The 15,165-nt window shown below is 40.9% G+C and overlaps 1 protein-coding gene across 1 annotated transcript in view; it reads right to left on the reverse strand.

The window, feature by feature from the left end:
• The window catches only part of kcnd3 (potassium voltage-gated channel, Shal-related subfamily, member 3), a 109,108-nt gene extending 94,261 nt beyond the window's left edge, over nucleotides 1-14,847 (reverse strand). Inside the window, exon 1 of the mRNA XM_046055581.1 lies at nucleotides 13,748-14,847. Within this exon, the coding sequence (XP_045911537.1) occupies nucleotides 13,748-14,847 (1,100 nt within the window). The remainder of the gene's footprint in view (nucleotides 1-13,747) is intronic.
• Nucleotides 14,848-15,165: the final 318 nt, after the last annotated feature.

Raw genomic sequence — 15,165 nt, forward strand, 5'->3', positions numbered from 1 at the left:
AGAGGGGTTTGGAAATTGAATTAATTTTGCCACCAGTCAACCTTTGACAGGGAAAAAAAGGGCTTACTGAAATCTATAAATGGTGTTAGTCCATGACTTGACTTTTATGCTCTTCCCAGTGCTTTGAGTTGTCAGATGGCACACGGTAGGGGTAATCCCTCTGCATGGGTAATCCCCAAAAGTTGATGCCTAGCTTTGTGAAGGACACGGTTATGTTCATGTACTGACATAAGAATTACAATACTCAGTAGATAACTCCAATATAATATCAGTATAGGGCACAGTGTTTAACCACTAAGTAAGGAGTACCCTTTTTTCTAATAAACTGCAGCAAATCAAATGTCATGACAAGAATAAATAAGATAATCCTAAATAGAGCCTGTCAGGATGGACAGGAGAGGAGAGGACAACACACACATGCAAGCACGCGCACATACGCAGAGAAACAGACAAACATACGCTAAAGCAGAGGGAATAGCTCCAGAGACAAGCATTAATCCACACAGATTTAGTGTAGCAGAACAATTGCTTTTGTCACCCTGGGTAATCAGCACAGAACACAGTTTATGAATTACAGTACACCAAGAAAGCCATAGACACAGACACCGAGTGTGTGTGTGTTTGTGTGACAGTGAGTGGGAGAAAATGCATGTATGTCACTGCGAGAGTGAGAGCACCAAAAAATGGAACAATGACGTCTACCTGTTCAAAAGCCTTGGCTGCGAGTCAGGGGAAGATTAATCAGAGTCATTCAGACAGCGTTTATCACATTCTCTACAGGGAAATGAGAGGCGATTTATTTCTATAACTTGGCCTACATATATGGAGAACTACTCGCTCACATTCACTTCAGCCCCCGTTATCCACTAAGTAATGAGCGTGTCTGCCCAGTGGACACAATACTGTCTAATCCATAATTGTTTATATTCTGGTGTTTGCTTACAGCGAACTAAATCAAGGGCCACTCCAATAAAAAAGACTACAACAATGCATTACTAATTGATGGTGTAATCATCCTCTTAAATCAGCCATGTGCAATATTTATGCAAAAAGGAGGTATGTGCACTTTAGGGCTCATATTTGATCATTTTTATTAAAAGGAAATAAAAATTTTCTCTCTCCACTTTAGTATCTTCAGAGCCGCACTCGCAGGCAAAGGAGCTCACTTTGTGACACAAGTTATTTATTTGGCATTTGTGCCTTCATTTGACAGGTGACAGTAGAACCAGACAAGAAACATGTGAGGAGAGCAAGGGGAATGATATGCAATGAAGGTTCCCAGGTGAGACATTCTCACAACGACAATGCTAACATGCTGGTGTTAAGCAGGTATAATGTCGAGCATGTTACCATTTGCTAATTAGCAGTAAACAGCTGGGGCTGTTGGGAATGTCATAATTTGTTCAGGTATTAAGTCATAAAAGTGTTTGGAAAATAAAATTTTGACCTTATGATAGACATGACCTTGCATGTCTGTACAAGATTCTATAGGAATCCAGCCAATGGTTGTTGAAATATTTCAATCTAGACAAAAAGTGCAGGACCGACTGACCGACCCTGTTAACCCTAGAGCTCAACTGCTTGCATGGCTAAAAATGGGCAAGAGTCAAAGCACAACCCGTAACATGAGACAAGTCTACAGAAGCATAATGCATTCACTTGAGCAAAAAGATTCTGCTCTGTTTTTCTGAATTAACGAGATACCTTAAAATCCCAAGAGAAGATCTCATTTATCTTGATGTCATGGAAGCAAACATGTCCTGCCTGTTTAATTTTTAGGTTATAGAGGGTATGCGCATGATGTCACAGAACGCAGTTACGCTCACTGAGTGGCAGAAGGACGAGCAGCAGTGTTAGCTTGAATCAGCTAAAACACAAACAACACATCTAAAATGGGAAAGAGCTGGACCACTGGTTCTTTGGTAAGCAGTTAGGATCACTGTCGAGTCCGACTGCCTTTAATTTGAGCAAATAATCACTTGTTTTACTCGCAGTTCGCTACACGCAGCCATGGTAACAGATGTTTTGCCACTCAGTCCAGCGTGTTCCGGAAGGACACAGAAGTGACATCAACGCATACCCTCTATTATGGGGTGTCTCGTTAATTCAAGAAAACAGAGCATAATCCTTTTTTTCCCCATAAAAATGTATCTCGTAATTCTGACATAATTAACTTGGTAATTCAGAAAAACAGAGCATTTTTCCCCTTCAAGTGAATGCATTACACTTCCATACAGGTCCCCCCCCCCTTACTTCACAAACAAGGAAATGATAAGAAAAGGTTCGGGGTTTGGTGTGGTGGGTTTGCTTTCACCATGCTTCTTTAGACTGAAATCACTGACTCATTTTCAGGCAACTCACTGAGAGCCTGCTGGTAATTGAATTGGAGGAGTGGGCTTGGAAGGACCAAAGCTGAAGGCAATCAGCTGTCACAGACAGTGAGAGTGAGACAGGGAGGGAGAGAGAGAGACAGTTCATATAATGAAATGTTCACACAGCTAACACACTACTTTTTTTTGCTTCAACACCTTGAGCCATCATCCAATCACTTTTGCCGAGTTAGCTGAGATGAAGTTAGTCAGGACACAGTGTCCTATGACAGGGTAGCATTTGCATGCATGGCACGTCCATGATAATAAAGGGGGTGGCAATACAAAGCACATGCTTGAAGTACCTCACTAAAGACCCTCCCTGTCAGTTACTCTTCAGTCACATTGGCCACAAACACCCCCACCCGCCCCCTCTCTAGCTGACAGGTGGCCAGGTAAATGCATTTTGCCAAAACTTGAAAGGCTTGGCGCTCGATATCTCTTTTCAGAAAATGGGCAACCATCCACATCTCTGCATGAAAAGAGGGTAAAATACATACTAACAACAAAACCTGAGCAAACATCTAGCAGAGCTGAAAAGAATCATTTTTGCGGTGCAGTATTGACTTGGTTGACCTCAAGCACAAAAACACAAGCAGCAGGTACCAGCTTTACATTCCTTCTTTTTAACATTAATCTGGTCTTATTTATTCTTCATATAGAGGTTATTGATTAATTGCAGATTTTTGTTAAGCACTGAGGACCAATTTTCAACTGCTGTAGAAGATGACAATTTTTCAGCTGCTGTTGGAGACAAGGACAGATAAAAGGTTACAGTAAGGAGCCAAATGGGTACAACATCTCTGTAAGCTGCGCTGTATCAGTTCTGTTAATACGACCAATCTATAATGCATAATTAAAAACTGGTAATCTGTAAAACCATATCAAAAGTAGCCAAGAAGAAGTCACCTTAAATCTTGCATACAGCCATCTATGGAGGACAATGTCAGCCTTTCTGTCAGTCTACCACTTCAGTTTTGTACTGCCATGTCCCCGTCAGGATGAATTGTAGTAACATTGCTGCTAGGCCCACATACAGTCTTACAGAGCCGCTAGCATAGCTGTAGACTCTTAACTCTTGTTTTACACATCTGTATTCCTAAGAGCAACAAAACAACATAGCATATATGATGATATGTTAGCCCCTCTCTACAATCAAGATTACAGGACCATCATTCCATCTTTGTCATGTTTATGTGGTTGTACCCAGTATCATCCATTTAAATAAGTGTCTGGAGCATTGAATAATAATTCATAATTCAAAAATATAGAAGAATGCTTTATAAAAATTACTTTTTGATTCAAAGAACTGATGCTGATATAATGTACAGCTTTAGTCTGCATTTGGGCTTTTGTTATTTCAAACTGTTGTTATACTTCTTGTTTTTGCTATACTAAATTAACTTTTTTATTCTTTAGAGCATTCAATAGCAAACAGGCCCAAAATTGTTATCTACCTATTTCACATTCTCAGGTGCAACATTTAAACACACAGTTTAGATTTGTGATATCTGCGTCTCTGCTCTGGTGCGTCTGACCACCAAGTAATAGATACAGTGTCCCCGTCGGTAATTGAGGCAGCTGTAAGTTACATTCACTGGTATGAGCAGAACATGAACATACTGTGAGTTATTGCTGTGTACCTAGAAACCAGAAACCACAGACCTAGAAAATTACTTTAGTGATTTTTCAGCCTTGATTACAACCTCAATATCACACAGTAGTCACAGAAATAAAACTAAATGTGGAGGCACATAATTACTTCAGCAAGGTAAACTGACTTACAGAACATATAAACCATATGCCTTCACAGTGGGACACAAACGTACCAAACACATCGTTAACATGACTTCAACATAGGCCAACATGCACACATGCAGCCTCAGGATACACATTAGTTTAGAATAAAAAAAGAAAAAGAAAGTAGAGAATATTAGGGGTAGGAAGTCAAAGAGACACTAGAATAAAAGTGTTATTGTAGCTAAAAGCAAAAAGCTATGCAGACCTTTTAGTCTGTAATGATACATTACAACATACCAGAAAACAAAAATCATTAAGATGGATGAAAGAAGTAATCTATAATATTGTCAGGCTTGGCCTAAGCTGTGTATTGAGCTAAATGCTCTGGGCATGCTATGTTAACGTATAAAATATCAATATTGTGATACAAAATTCCATATAGGTTGGGAACATCACGTTGAAATATATATTACATGTAATAATTAAATGTAGGCCTATATGAAATTTTGGTAACATATAAAATAAATAAAATAAAATAAAACACTACATACATTTATTTACATACATATATACATGGCTAGACATGTATATATGTATGTATATATATATATATATATATACATATGTGTGTAGACACACAACGTTCTACAGTGCATTTTTTGAATTTGTGACTGTAAACAGCAGCAACAAGATGATAATACGGTTTTCATCTTCACATAAAAAAGTCTAACATTTGGGAAACAGTGTCCATTTTGACTGCGTTTGAGCACCAAGCATCATCTATGTCAAACACACAGTCTGCCTCCTCTTATCATGCGGGAGTCTTGAGCTCTGACACCTAACATGATGGAAGATTAATCCGTATTGCCCATCACTATAAATTATGCATTAATGTCAAGTACAGCTAAATCTGACATACATTAATTCATAAATTTTATATGCACTGTAATGAAAGGCTTCAACAAGTGGAATTTTTAGCCCATTGGCGATCCAGTCAATAGGTTTCACCATCTGGAGACAATAAACAACTTCACTAAATTTCCTCCGACGGTCAATTTTTCAATCTTGAGCAAACAGCAGACTGGATTGCCTTCTCAAGAGCCATATCAGAGACACACAGAGAGGGGAAGAAGCTAAGGTGAGAGTGGTGAAAATGTGTTTTTTGATGATATATGAGAATATGATTTGTAGGCCTTGGTATCGCTGTAGCACCACAATGCTTGTTTTGTGGCAATTTGTGTCTTGTCTTTTCAGCTCCTGCGATTCGGATATTGCACTTGGTCATATTGCGATTTGGATAATATTTCGATTGATTGTTCTGCCTTAGTGAAAATGGTCTGGCATTTATATTTTGTGACCTCTTTTCTGCTGCTTTTTCTTTAGAAGCGGTGGAAAGAAGAAAAGGGGTCAGAGGGATGGGTGAAAGACAGTAGTATAGAGCGCATCTTCTCCTTATGTCTCTTTAATCTGGAAGGGAGACTGAAGTGGCAGAGAGGGAGGGGGAGGAAAACCAAGGCAGAATAACAGCTGGGAGGTCAAAGTTGGGATTCAATTTTTCAAAACATTCTTTTGTGAGTATGTGCCTGTGTATTGCCATCATAAAAAAAACATTTCAATATCAGTGAGTTCACGCAGAGGTCAGTGTTGTAGGGACACCATCTTGAGGCAGAAGTGATCGTAAATGTTACTTAAGCTTTTTTATACACTCCGCCTGGTGTCACTCTACCGCCAGTACAATTGGTACAAAAAACACGCACCAAAAACAGATTGAGAATGTATGCTTTGCTCCAAGTCATTTGTAAGTAAAATGACATTTACTCACCGAAAATGTTCTCTAATAACTTTTGTGCCCGCCTCTAGCATTCACACACTCCCGGCAATGCTGTGGCATACTCCTGATGATCCGTACATGTCCTGCCATTCTTCATCTAAGACATTGGTAAGCAAGGTTTTTTCTGACTCTAAATGAGGCAGAGGTGGTACCATCCTGATCACTGACTGACTGGTCTTAAAATAAAGTCCTCTATGTTTGGGGCCATGACAAGACCAAGTAGAAATGCAGTCGATTCCGAGACGAGACAGAGAACTGATCTCGGGTATTACAACACAAGTCATCACCAAACAGTGCCTGCAACAAGTGTGATAATAGGGTCCCGGATTTCATTACGGTATCTTACAGCCGTATACTACCTCTGCCGAACAGGTATAGGTCTGTACGACAGCCTAAACCATGATGGAATCTCCACCATACCGATCAACTTCAACACTGTTGCAGTCAGCATATCACTCACCCTGGCGTCTCCAAACTCTAAGACGCCTTCATTAGTCGAAAAAGTAAACCTGCTCTCGTCTGTGAAGATTACCAGCCTCCAGTGACAAAGTTGCTAGTTCTGGTGTTCACATACAAAGTTGAGTTGCATGTATGGTTTTCTGCAGTGATAACAGGGCCTGTGACTAGTCGTCTGGCTCTCATACCAGTTTCCACATAATGAGCTGTGCTCCTTCCATTGTGACGAGACAATGGTCTTGCCTAGGTGTTGTCATACACTAACGACCTTCACCTTGTCTCCTGCAGTACTGCCCAGTCTCCTGGTAACGTCCCCATAGTCTGCTGACCACACTTGGAGACACATCAAACTGTTACTACCAACCGACCCCATCACCAGACCAGTTGAACTGCTCTGGCAACCTCAGTCTGGTCCAAATGCCGTTTGACACCATCAAGGGACATCCAGCAATCACAGTCCATATCATCCTGCCCATAGACTGGATAATAAGCTAATGAAAGTAGCACAAATTCCATTCCTTATATAGGGGTATTCTTAATGATATGACAAAATACTAAATAATAGTTTTGGTTTAGAACTAACAATCACTGTTGAGCTCTCCTCGCAGGATTTATGTCTCTCCTCGTACTCAACTGGGTGCTTGAGGTGGTGAAATAAGTTTGTGGTATTGCCCTCTATTACAGTGTTTTGTTATACATATCATTTGATCTTTATGATCACTTCCACACTCCTGAACTCGCTTACCTTTTTGGAACTAACTCCTCCACTGTGAAGCCGGTAGTAATGTCACTTTCGCTTTCAGGCATGCTTGTTGTTGCACTGTGTAATGGTATGATGTCATTACATATTGGATGGATAAAGAACAATGACCTCAGCTCTAAAAAAAAAAAAAAAAAAATACAATGTATCTGGGTTGATTTGACAGAGGCCCTATTTCCACCTGTTATTAACATGTGATCTCTATCTGGGTAATGACATCTGATCCACAGGCATTTGCATACATATCGCAAGTAATCATTTGTGTTTTTGCTTATCCAGATATCCAGACACAGATCACATGTTAATGCCAGGTGCATATGGAGTGTTAGTGGTAATTACCTGCTCAATGCTTTGCTTCACATACTGTGATAAGTAGTAGTTTTTGCTGCTCTAGATTCGTTCCCTGTACAATTGTTGTCTTGCATTTTCTAAAGTAAAGAAAATAATTTAGCAGTAAAGAAGCACGACTGCCTGCTATGTGCTATTTAAACTGAAAGCTATGCTAGACAAAGAATTAAAGCTGGTTAGTTCAGCATGCATTGTTATACTCTTTAGTATCTCACGCGCTTATGGTCAGCTAATCACTGAGATGATGGGATTGCTTCTAAAAGTCTGCCTTGAACTGATGACGTTGCCTAAATTATGAATGCTAAGGAGTAACGTAAGTCGCTCAGGATAAGAGTGTCTGCAAAATGCTTTTAAATTTGATTGTAAATGTAAATGTTGCCTGGAATATCTCCATATATCAACCCCATGAGTAAATCCCTTGAAAACCCATGATAATAATTCTTACTTTTTCATGAATAATTAATCTTGATTTAATGAAGAAGTTAATGATGTTAAAGATAAAAAAAATAATCTGATTAAGTTCAGTGTGCATACATCGGAGTACTCTGGCTGCACACACACAGAGTACATCATTTACATTTCACTGTATATTTCACTGCATGGTTTCTCAATAACCAGAAAGCTGAATGTGCTCATCAAACATTCCTTACAGGTTGCATTCACAGTAGCCATGACACACTGTATACATGCATGCACACGTGATCTCCTGTCATGCAAACTCCAAATAAGTCTTAATTGATATGAATGCAGATCAGCTCACCACTAATCTTGACCTTAAAAAAAAATGGTTACGAACACACCTGGACCTAAATCTCCATGGATAAATTACTTCCTTAACATCTCTCATAAATCTAAGATAAAGGGTCAGTGACATCACATTTAGGTGCTATCTTTCATTCATACTCTCATCACCCATACTAATTAGTATAGCACTAACAATGGCTGCCACATTTCTCACTATTACCCAAATCAATATTCACTCATCTGCATTGATCATTGTTTTTCACAAGCCGTTGGCTCTGAAATAAATGCTCTATAAATCAGTGTTCGGTGACAATGAGTTGTGAAAGAGGGTGGAAATGCATGCATACTTTAAAGACACACACATGCAGACAAAGAAGGCCACCCTCGCACACACCTTCACAGGCACAAGTGAACCCGAGCGGGCACACGTACCCAAAGTGCAGACACCCCTCACATACATCTTCTACATGCACGCGCAACCCATGCACCACAGCAAACAAAAGTGTATGTGAAAGGTCTTGTGTGGTTGTCTGGGAGACGGAGAGCAGTGCATTGATCTCCGAGGGGCAGTGATCAAAAGAAGCTGGTCTTTGATAAGGATATTAGTCATACTCAAGCATGGCTATGCTAATGACTACAACACCACCAAACACTCCAGCTCTCATCAATACTTATGCATGCAATACAGCCTAATGAGTCTGCAAAGATAGATAACAAGATGCATAGAGAACAGCTGACATGTTTGGTTATGTGTAATAGAGTGCATTTTAAGAGAGCACTGTTACTAGTTGGGTTTTATGCTCAAACAAATATGCACTGTTTACTGTATCAAAGACTTTTCAGCCTTGTAAATTGACTACAAGACAACAAATAGAAATTATATAATAAAGTCTTAGAAGCATTAGTGGCAATGTTGTTCTGAAAAACAATAGCTTGGTGTGAAAACCCGCTATTTTACTATCATTATATTATGCATATCATGCAGATCATGAATGTTTAAAAAAAAGTGTTTCATATACAGAATATTGTCCTAGAAAACGCTTCCCAGATAGCAAAAGTTCTAATTCAACATTGAGTTATGGTCGGGTTGTTATATGTTTGAGGTTGAAAGATCTACTTCCAATCAATATTTTTACAGCAGTCACAGCGTGCCATTGAATCAACACTGTATACGGGTTATGCTTTCAAAATTGAAATACTAATATTTGCAGTCAGTGTACCACTTTCCCTGGCGTCTCCAAACTCTAACATGCCTATAATTAGTTGAAAAAAGTAAACCTGCTCTTGTGAAGAATACCGGCCTCCAGAAAGAGTGCCATTGAATCAACACTGTATACAGGTTATGTTTTCAAAATTGAAATACTAATATTTAATCAATTTTGTCTCAAAGTGCGTACTACCAACTTTCCCACCAAAATATTTCAAATTAAATGTGGACTGGGGAACAAACATTTTTGGGGGTTTGTGGGACACCATCCATCCATCCATCGTCAACCACTTATCCTGCGTACAGGGTCGCGGGGGGCTGGAGCCTATCCCAGCTGATATTGGGCGAAAGGCGGGGTATACCCTGGACAGGTAGCCAGTCTATCGCAGGGGTTTGTGGGACACATTTATTTTAAATGAAGAACTTCTTTACTGTGATGTATGCAACTTGTTTTGGTTTTAGTTTAATTATATATTAATTAATTTAATTGATTTAATAATAAGTCACTTTTGGAGGGAAATGGCAAAGGGGGAACAGTCAAGCCTTCCTCTAGAAGAAAATGCTTGTAATAGTGACACTGATCTGGCGGGGAGCAAGCAAGCAATTGGCTAGCTTGCTTAGGGAAAAAAACATTTGTACTGTTTACATGCATAGCAGAACAAAATTTGGAGATTTGGGCAGCTATTCAGGCTATGGTGGTTTTAAAGCTAAGAATTTAAATAACTCTCACAGCAAATATTGGTATATGTTAGCTATAATGGCTCGCTATAGTGCTAGCCTATTTTCCTCCATAAGTCACAAGAACCAAGAACTTCATTATGTACTGGACCCTTTGAGTTTCACCAGCTAGCTGATGGCAGCTGACTGGGGCTGATGTTTGGTGGTTTCTACACCACTTGGAAAAGACTTTTTTTTTTCTCTATCTGGCTAAGCTCCAGATATTCAAAACACCAGTAGGAATCTTTATAGCAGACTTTTACAAGTCCTCCATAATTAGATAAAATTAAACTTGACAATAAGCACAGATGCCTTTAAAAAAGTGAAAATATTTGCTACTGTGCATTTAGAGGTTCAACTGTGATACCATTTTAGACTTACTATGATTAAAATGTAAGCCAATAAAGAGCTTAGTTCCAGTGCTAAACAAAAAAAGATCATCATGAATAAACATACTAAACAAAGACAAAAAGTTTTGTTAAAGACTTGACTCATTTCTTTCATTATTTCCTTGTGAAACTTTCACAATGTGAATGACGGCGTGAACTGCATGAAGTCTAGATTGACTAGTAACGGAAAGCTGGGGTTTAGCAGATGTTGCGTCTCTGACAAACACACAAACAGCCTCTCTGCCTCCTACCCAGCCAGACAACAGTTTATAATACAGGTTCAACCAAATATGACAAATGCTCAAAGTTATTATCACTCAAAGGTCAAAATCAATTTGTTTAACAACCTCTGGAACAAAATCCCTCACAGGTCCTATTGCCTAAGTGTCTCTGATTTAGCTAAAGCTTCACCACTGTGTGCCTGCCTGCCTTCCTGCCCCTCATTTGCAGGATTTGAGCTAAGCTTTTTAGCTCTGCTATAGAGTGAGCACAGGGCTCTAAGGACGGCTGTGTTGGCTGGTGGCTTTCTATGGGTGGTATAAACCCCTTTTTGTCCAGTTGGTCATAAGGAGCAGCACAGCCTTTAGGATCTGTTTTTTAAAGGATTTTAGACTCTTATCTTGTTTGTACCAAAGCCAGGTTATACCAAAATATGTCCCCTGCAATTTTGTCATCCAGCAATCTGCTTCTGATATAACTAAAATGTCAGATGCAATAAATAGATGCCCTATTGTAGCTTTTTTTCTATCCCTAATTTTCTCCCTCTCCTCTGAGCCCAGACTCAATCTCCCTTCTTTTGTGACATACTGTTGTCATTAGAGCAACTTCAATTTCCAGGAAGAAAGAGGGTATCTGGACTTCAAAAAGCTATTCACCTGGTATTTCATTGCCCATTGTTGAAGGCGGATTATGGATTCTGATTGAGGCCAGATTATTGTCTGATAAACAAAACACTCAAAAAGCCACAGCAGGCCATACCAGCATGAATGTGGCACAGATAAGGTGCCCTTCGTTGCTGTGTGTCAAAGTGCTAATGAACACAGGTATGTGCATGTGAACACACAATAAGATATGCCACAATCTGACATGCACACATGTGGACACAAAAAAAGTCAAAACACACACAAACACCCCATTTCCTCAAAAGTAAACAGATGATATGAGCATCTCCACGAGGAGAACAAAGCATAACACACTCTCGACAGCGCAACACTAAGCCCTGAGGCACTTAGACAGGAACACATGAAGTCAAGGAAAACACTGCCTGTGGGAACTGGCTTTCATCTTATTTAGTTACATGAGTATAAATTGCTGCACAGCAGACAGCCAAGATACATTTCCACAGATTTCCATGCAAGCAAGTGGAGGAGAGAGTGGTAAAACTTTAAACAAAGATGGTACTTGTGAATCTGAAGACCCTGTTAAATGGACTTACGCAATCTCAAGGAAAACCCACATTCAAGGTCTTATAACATGTACACAAATGTGTGTATGGTTAGTTTGAGTCTGTTTATGACGTAAACCAAGAGCAGAGACCAGAATGTCAGGCAGGTTTACATTAGTCAGCAGATGCAGTGGGCCACATCGTTAGTCACTCTGACACCCACTTCTAGCCTCTGCTTTATTGATGAGGCCAAACTCAACAACTACCCCCCTCTTAATCCACACACACGCACACACACACACTCCTCTTCCACAATTCTTCTTTAAATGCAACAAGAGACCAGTTTAACATCTTAGGTCTCACCCAAGTGGGAAGACACGGGTACTGTGTGAGAGACTGCGGGCTGGAATGGACAGCAAAGCAAGCTGTTGTCATGTTCAAGAAAACGAAAAGACAACAGAGCAGAGAACGCCATGCTTTTTTTTCAACAATTCAGTGGCTACTCATCTGTCCACAGAAATCGATCCAGACTCAAACATCTGCTCAACACCAGATCTTCTGGGCAGGTTGTGAATGGTAGGGTAGTGAGGGCACGATAACAGGGTGTGCCAAGTGTGTCACAGCAATGAGCTCATTGCCATTTATGGCCTCCGTGACTCTGACATTTAGCAGGATGCTGCAATTTGTCAGCCTCTCAGTCTGACTCACACATCCACAACAGGGGACGCTCATGAAACACGTTAGCATTAGGCCTAATAGTGCAGCATCACAGAACTGCGTGTGTGTGCATACAGTGTAAAATTAATGATGTATAAGTGGTTCCTCTCACTACCATAAAAATGACTAGGGGAAATATATGATGACATAAAAATGTAGAAAAATAGGTTGGGAGACATAACAAATAATTGCATCAAAATGTAATGTTTATCTTGTAAAACTCAATCAAACCAAGTCATGACCTTGTAAAAGGAAATGATAACAACAGCCCTGGGCAACAGGTTAATAAGGCATTCAGTGAATAATAACAACATGTATGCCTTTAAAATGTGCCTGTTAATAGCAAAAATTATCTCTGCCTGTTACCCAAATGCAAATAACTGAACCACTCACTTGCCTCTCAAAATGGAGAGCATTTTGATATTCCGCATCAGAGGCTTTGTACCAAGAGGCACTTCATTTTCAAGGCCAGCAACTAGTGAATCTTACAAAGAGTGAGTAAAGGAGGAGGAGGGCTCTCAAACTATTAAGTCACTGTTTCAGTTGACTCTGAACTGAAAGAGCATTGCTGCTAACCACAGGGCAAGTTGGAAAGGGACGTAATGGTATAATCTGTTTATTTCCTATCCAGTATTTTTCTATCCCTAAGATGCTTTCTACTTTCCCCTTTTCTTGGCGATGTCCTAAGTCTCACTCTTGTTGGTGATGTGTAAAAGGCATGCAACAGCGATTACTGAGCGAGAACATCTTGATGGCTGCTCTTCCCCCAAAAGAATACAGTCAACTGTAAAAACACAGCGTGCACAGTCTAGTGAAATGTGTGATTTCTCTTGTCTCTTCTCTCATGCATAAAGTTTGTAAAGTATGTCTTGGAAAAGGTTGGCACTGACTTCTGAAGCAGTTGTAGGTTTTTGGGCCACGGAGTCAGACACACATGTCAAGTCAAATCATAATCAAATATTAACTCACACATAACAGACCCATTTGCAAATACACATTCACTTGAATATACACACACACATACACACACACAAACACTCAAAGCTCTCACAACCAGATAAAAGAGGTGTCTGCTCTGCTCTTACCCGAGCGTTGTCATAGTAACGATGGTGTACCAGAAGGAGGCTGGGATGCTGGTGAATTTGCTGGAGCTTGAACCCTTCTCTGCGTAGAACATGACAGTAGCAAAGATAATTATGGCCATAGTGAGGGAGAAGAGTAGGAAGCCCAGCTCTGAGGCACAGCTCTTCAGCGTGTAGCCCAGGATGCGCAGGCCCTGCGAGTGACGGGAGAACTTAAAGATACGGAACACCCGGAAAACACGGAGTGTCACAAAAGCGCCACTCACGTCCTCGTTGTCAGTCATCACCAGGCCAATGTAGTAGGGCAAGATGGCCACCACATCGATGATGCTCATGACAGACCTCATGAAGCGGTAGCGGCTGGGTGCAGCAAACAAGCGCATCAGGTACTCCACGGTGAAGATCATGACACAGGCCGTGTCCATGCAGAAAAAGGCCACGGTGTAGCGCTCACCACATGGCACTTCCTTCTGGTTGGGCACCGTGCCGCAGGGCACCGTCTCCACCACATTGGTGATGACGGAGATAGCAATGAAGAAGCCAGTGACGTAGTAGAAGACAAGGGCCATGGTGGAAGTGTGGGGGTTCTCAAAAGCCCGCCACATGGTCTCCCTGAAGGTCATGTTGGGCAGTTTAGCGTCCTTGTTGTCCTCCTGGTCATCCATCAGACGCTCTGCATTCTCCCTCTTCCTATCCTTGTACTCTTCATAGCAGCAGTCACCAATGATTTCTGGGATGATGCCAAAGAAAGCCAGTTCCTCATCATAGGAGGAGATGCACTCGTAGCGCGGGTAGTGGAGCTTGCCTGTGCGGTAGAAGTTAAGCACGCTGCGGAAAACGTCAGGGTCCCGGTCAAAGAAGTACTCTTTGGTCTCCTCATTGTAGAAGAACTCCTTCTCTGAGCTCCCCAGAAGGGTGTCTGGATAGCGGTCCAACGTGTTCCTCCAGGTTTGGAAGCGCCGTCCACTGACATTAAGAATGATTTGCTCATCCTGTCGCTTGTTCTTCTCAGTGGGCGCCACTGGCATGGGCAAATTGGCAACAGGCATCCACCCTATTGCTGCCGCCCGGGCAAAGGGAAGCCATGCCGCAACTCCCGCCATGCTGTGTCCGGCTTGGGGTGTAGGGGGGAACAAGTCCAGCACCTTCACAACCAGCTTGACTTCAGCTCATTCACCATCTAAAGGGAAGACAGCGTGGGAGATTGTAAGGATAGGAAGGACTGGAGTGCTGTTTTGATCATGACAGGGGACGAGAGTGAAGACAAACAATAAGAAATTTAAGAAAAGGAAGAATTTCAAATAAATGAATGTTACAGATGTGGGAGAGAGGAAAGTGATGTTAAAGACACAGATGTAGTGAAAAAAGTGAGCCAGTAAAAAAAGGGAATGGATGGAATGATGAAGACAAAAAAGAACAAC

This window comes from Micropterus dolomieu, linkage group LG08 (genome assembly GCF_021292245.1).
Source record: "Micropterus dolomieu isolate WLL.071019.BEF.003 ecotype Adirondacks linkage group LG08, ASM2129224v1, whole genome shotgun sequence".
NCBI lineage: Eukaryota > Metazoa > Chordata > Actinopteri > Centrarchiformes > Centrarchidae > Micropterus > Micropterus dolomieu.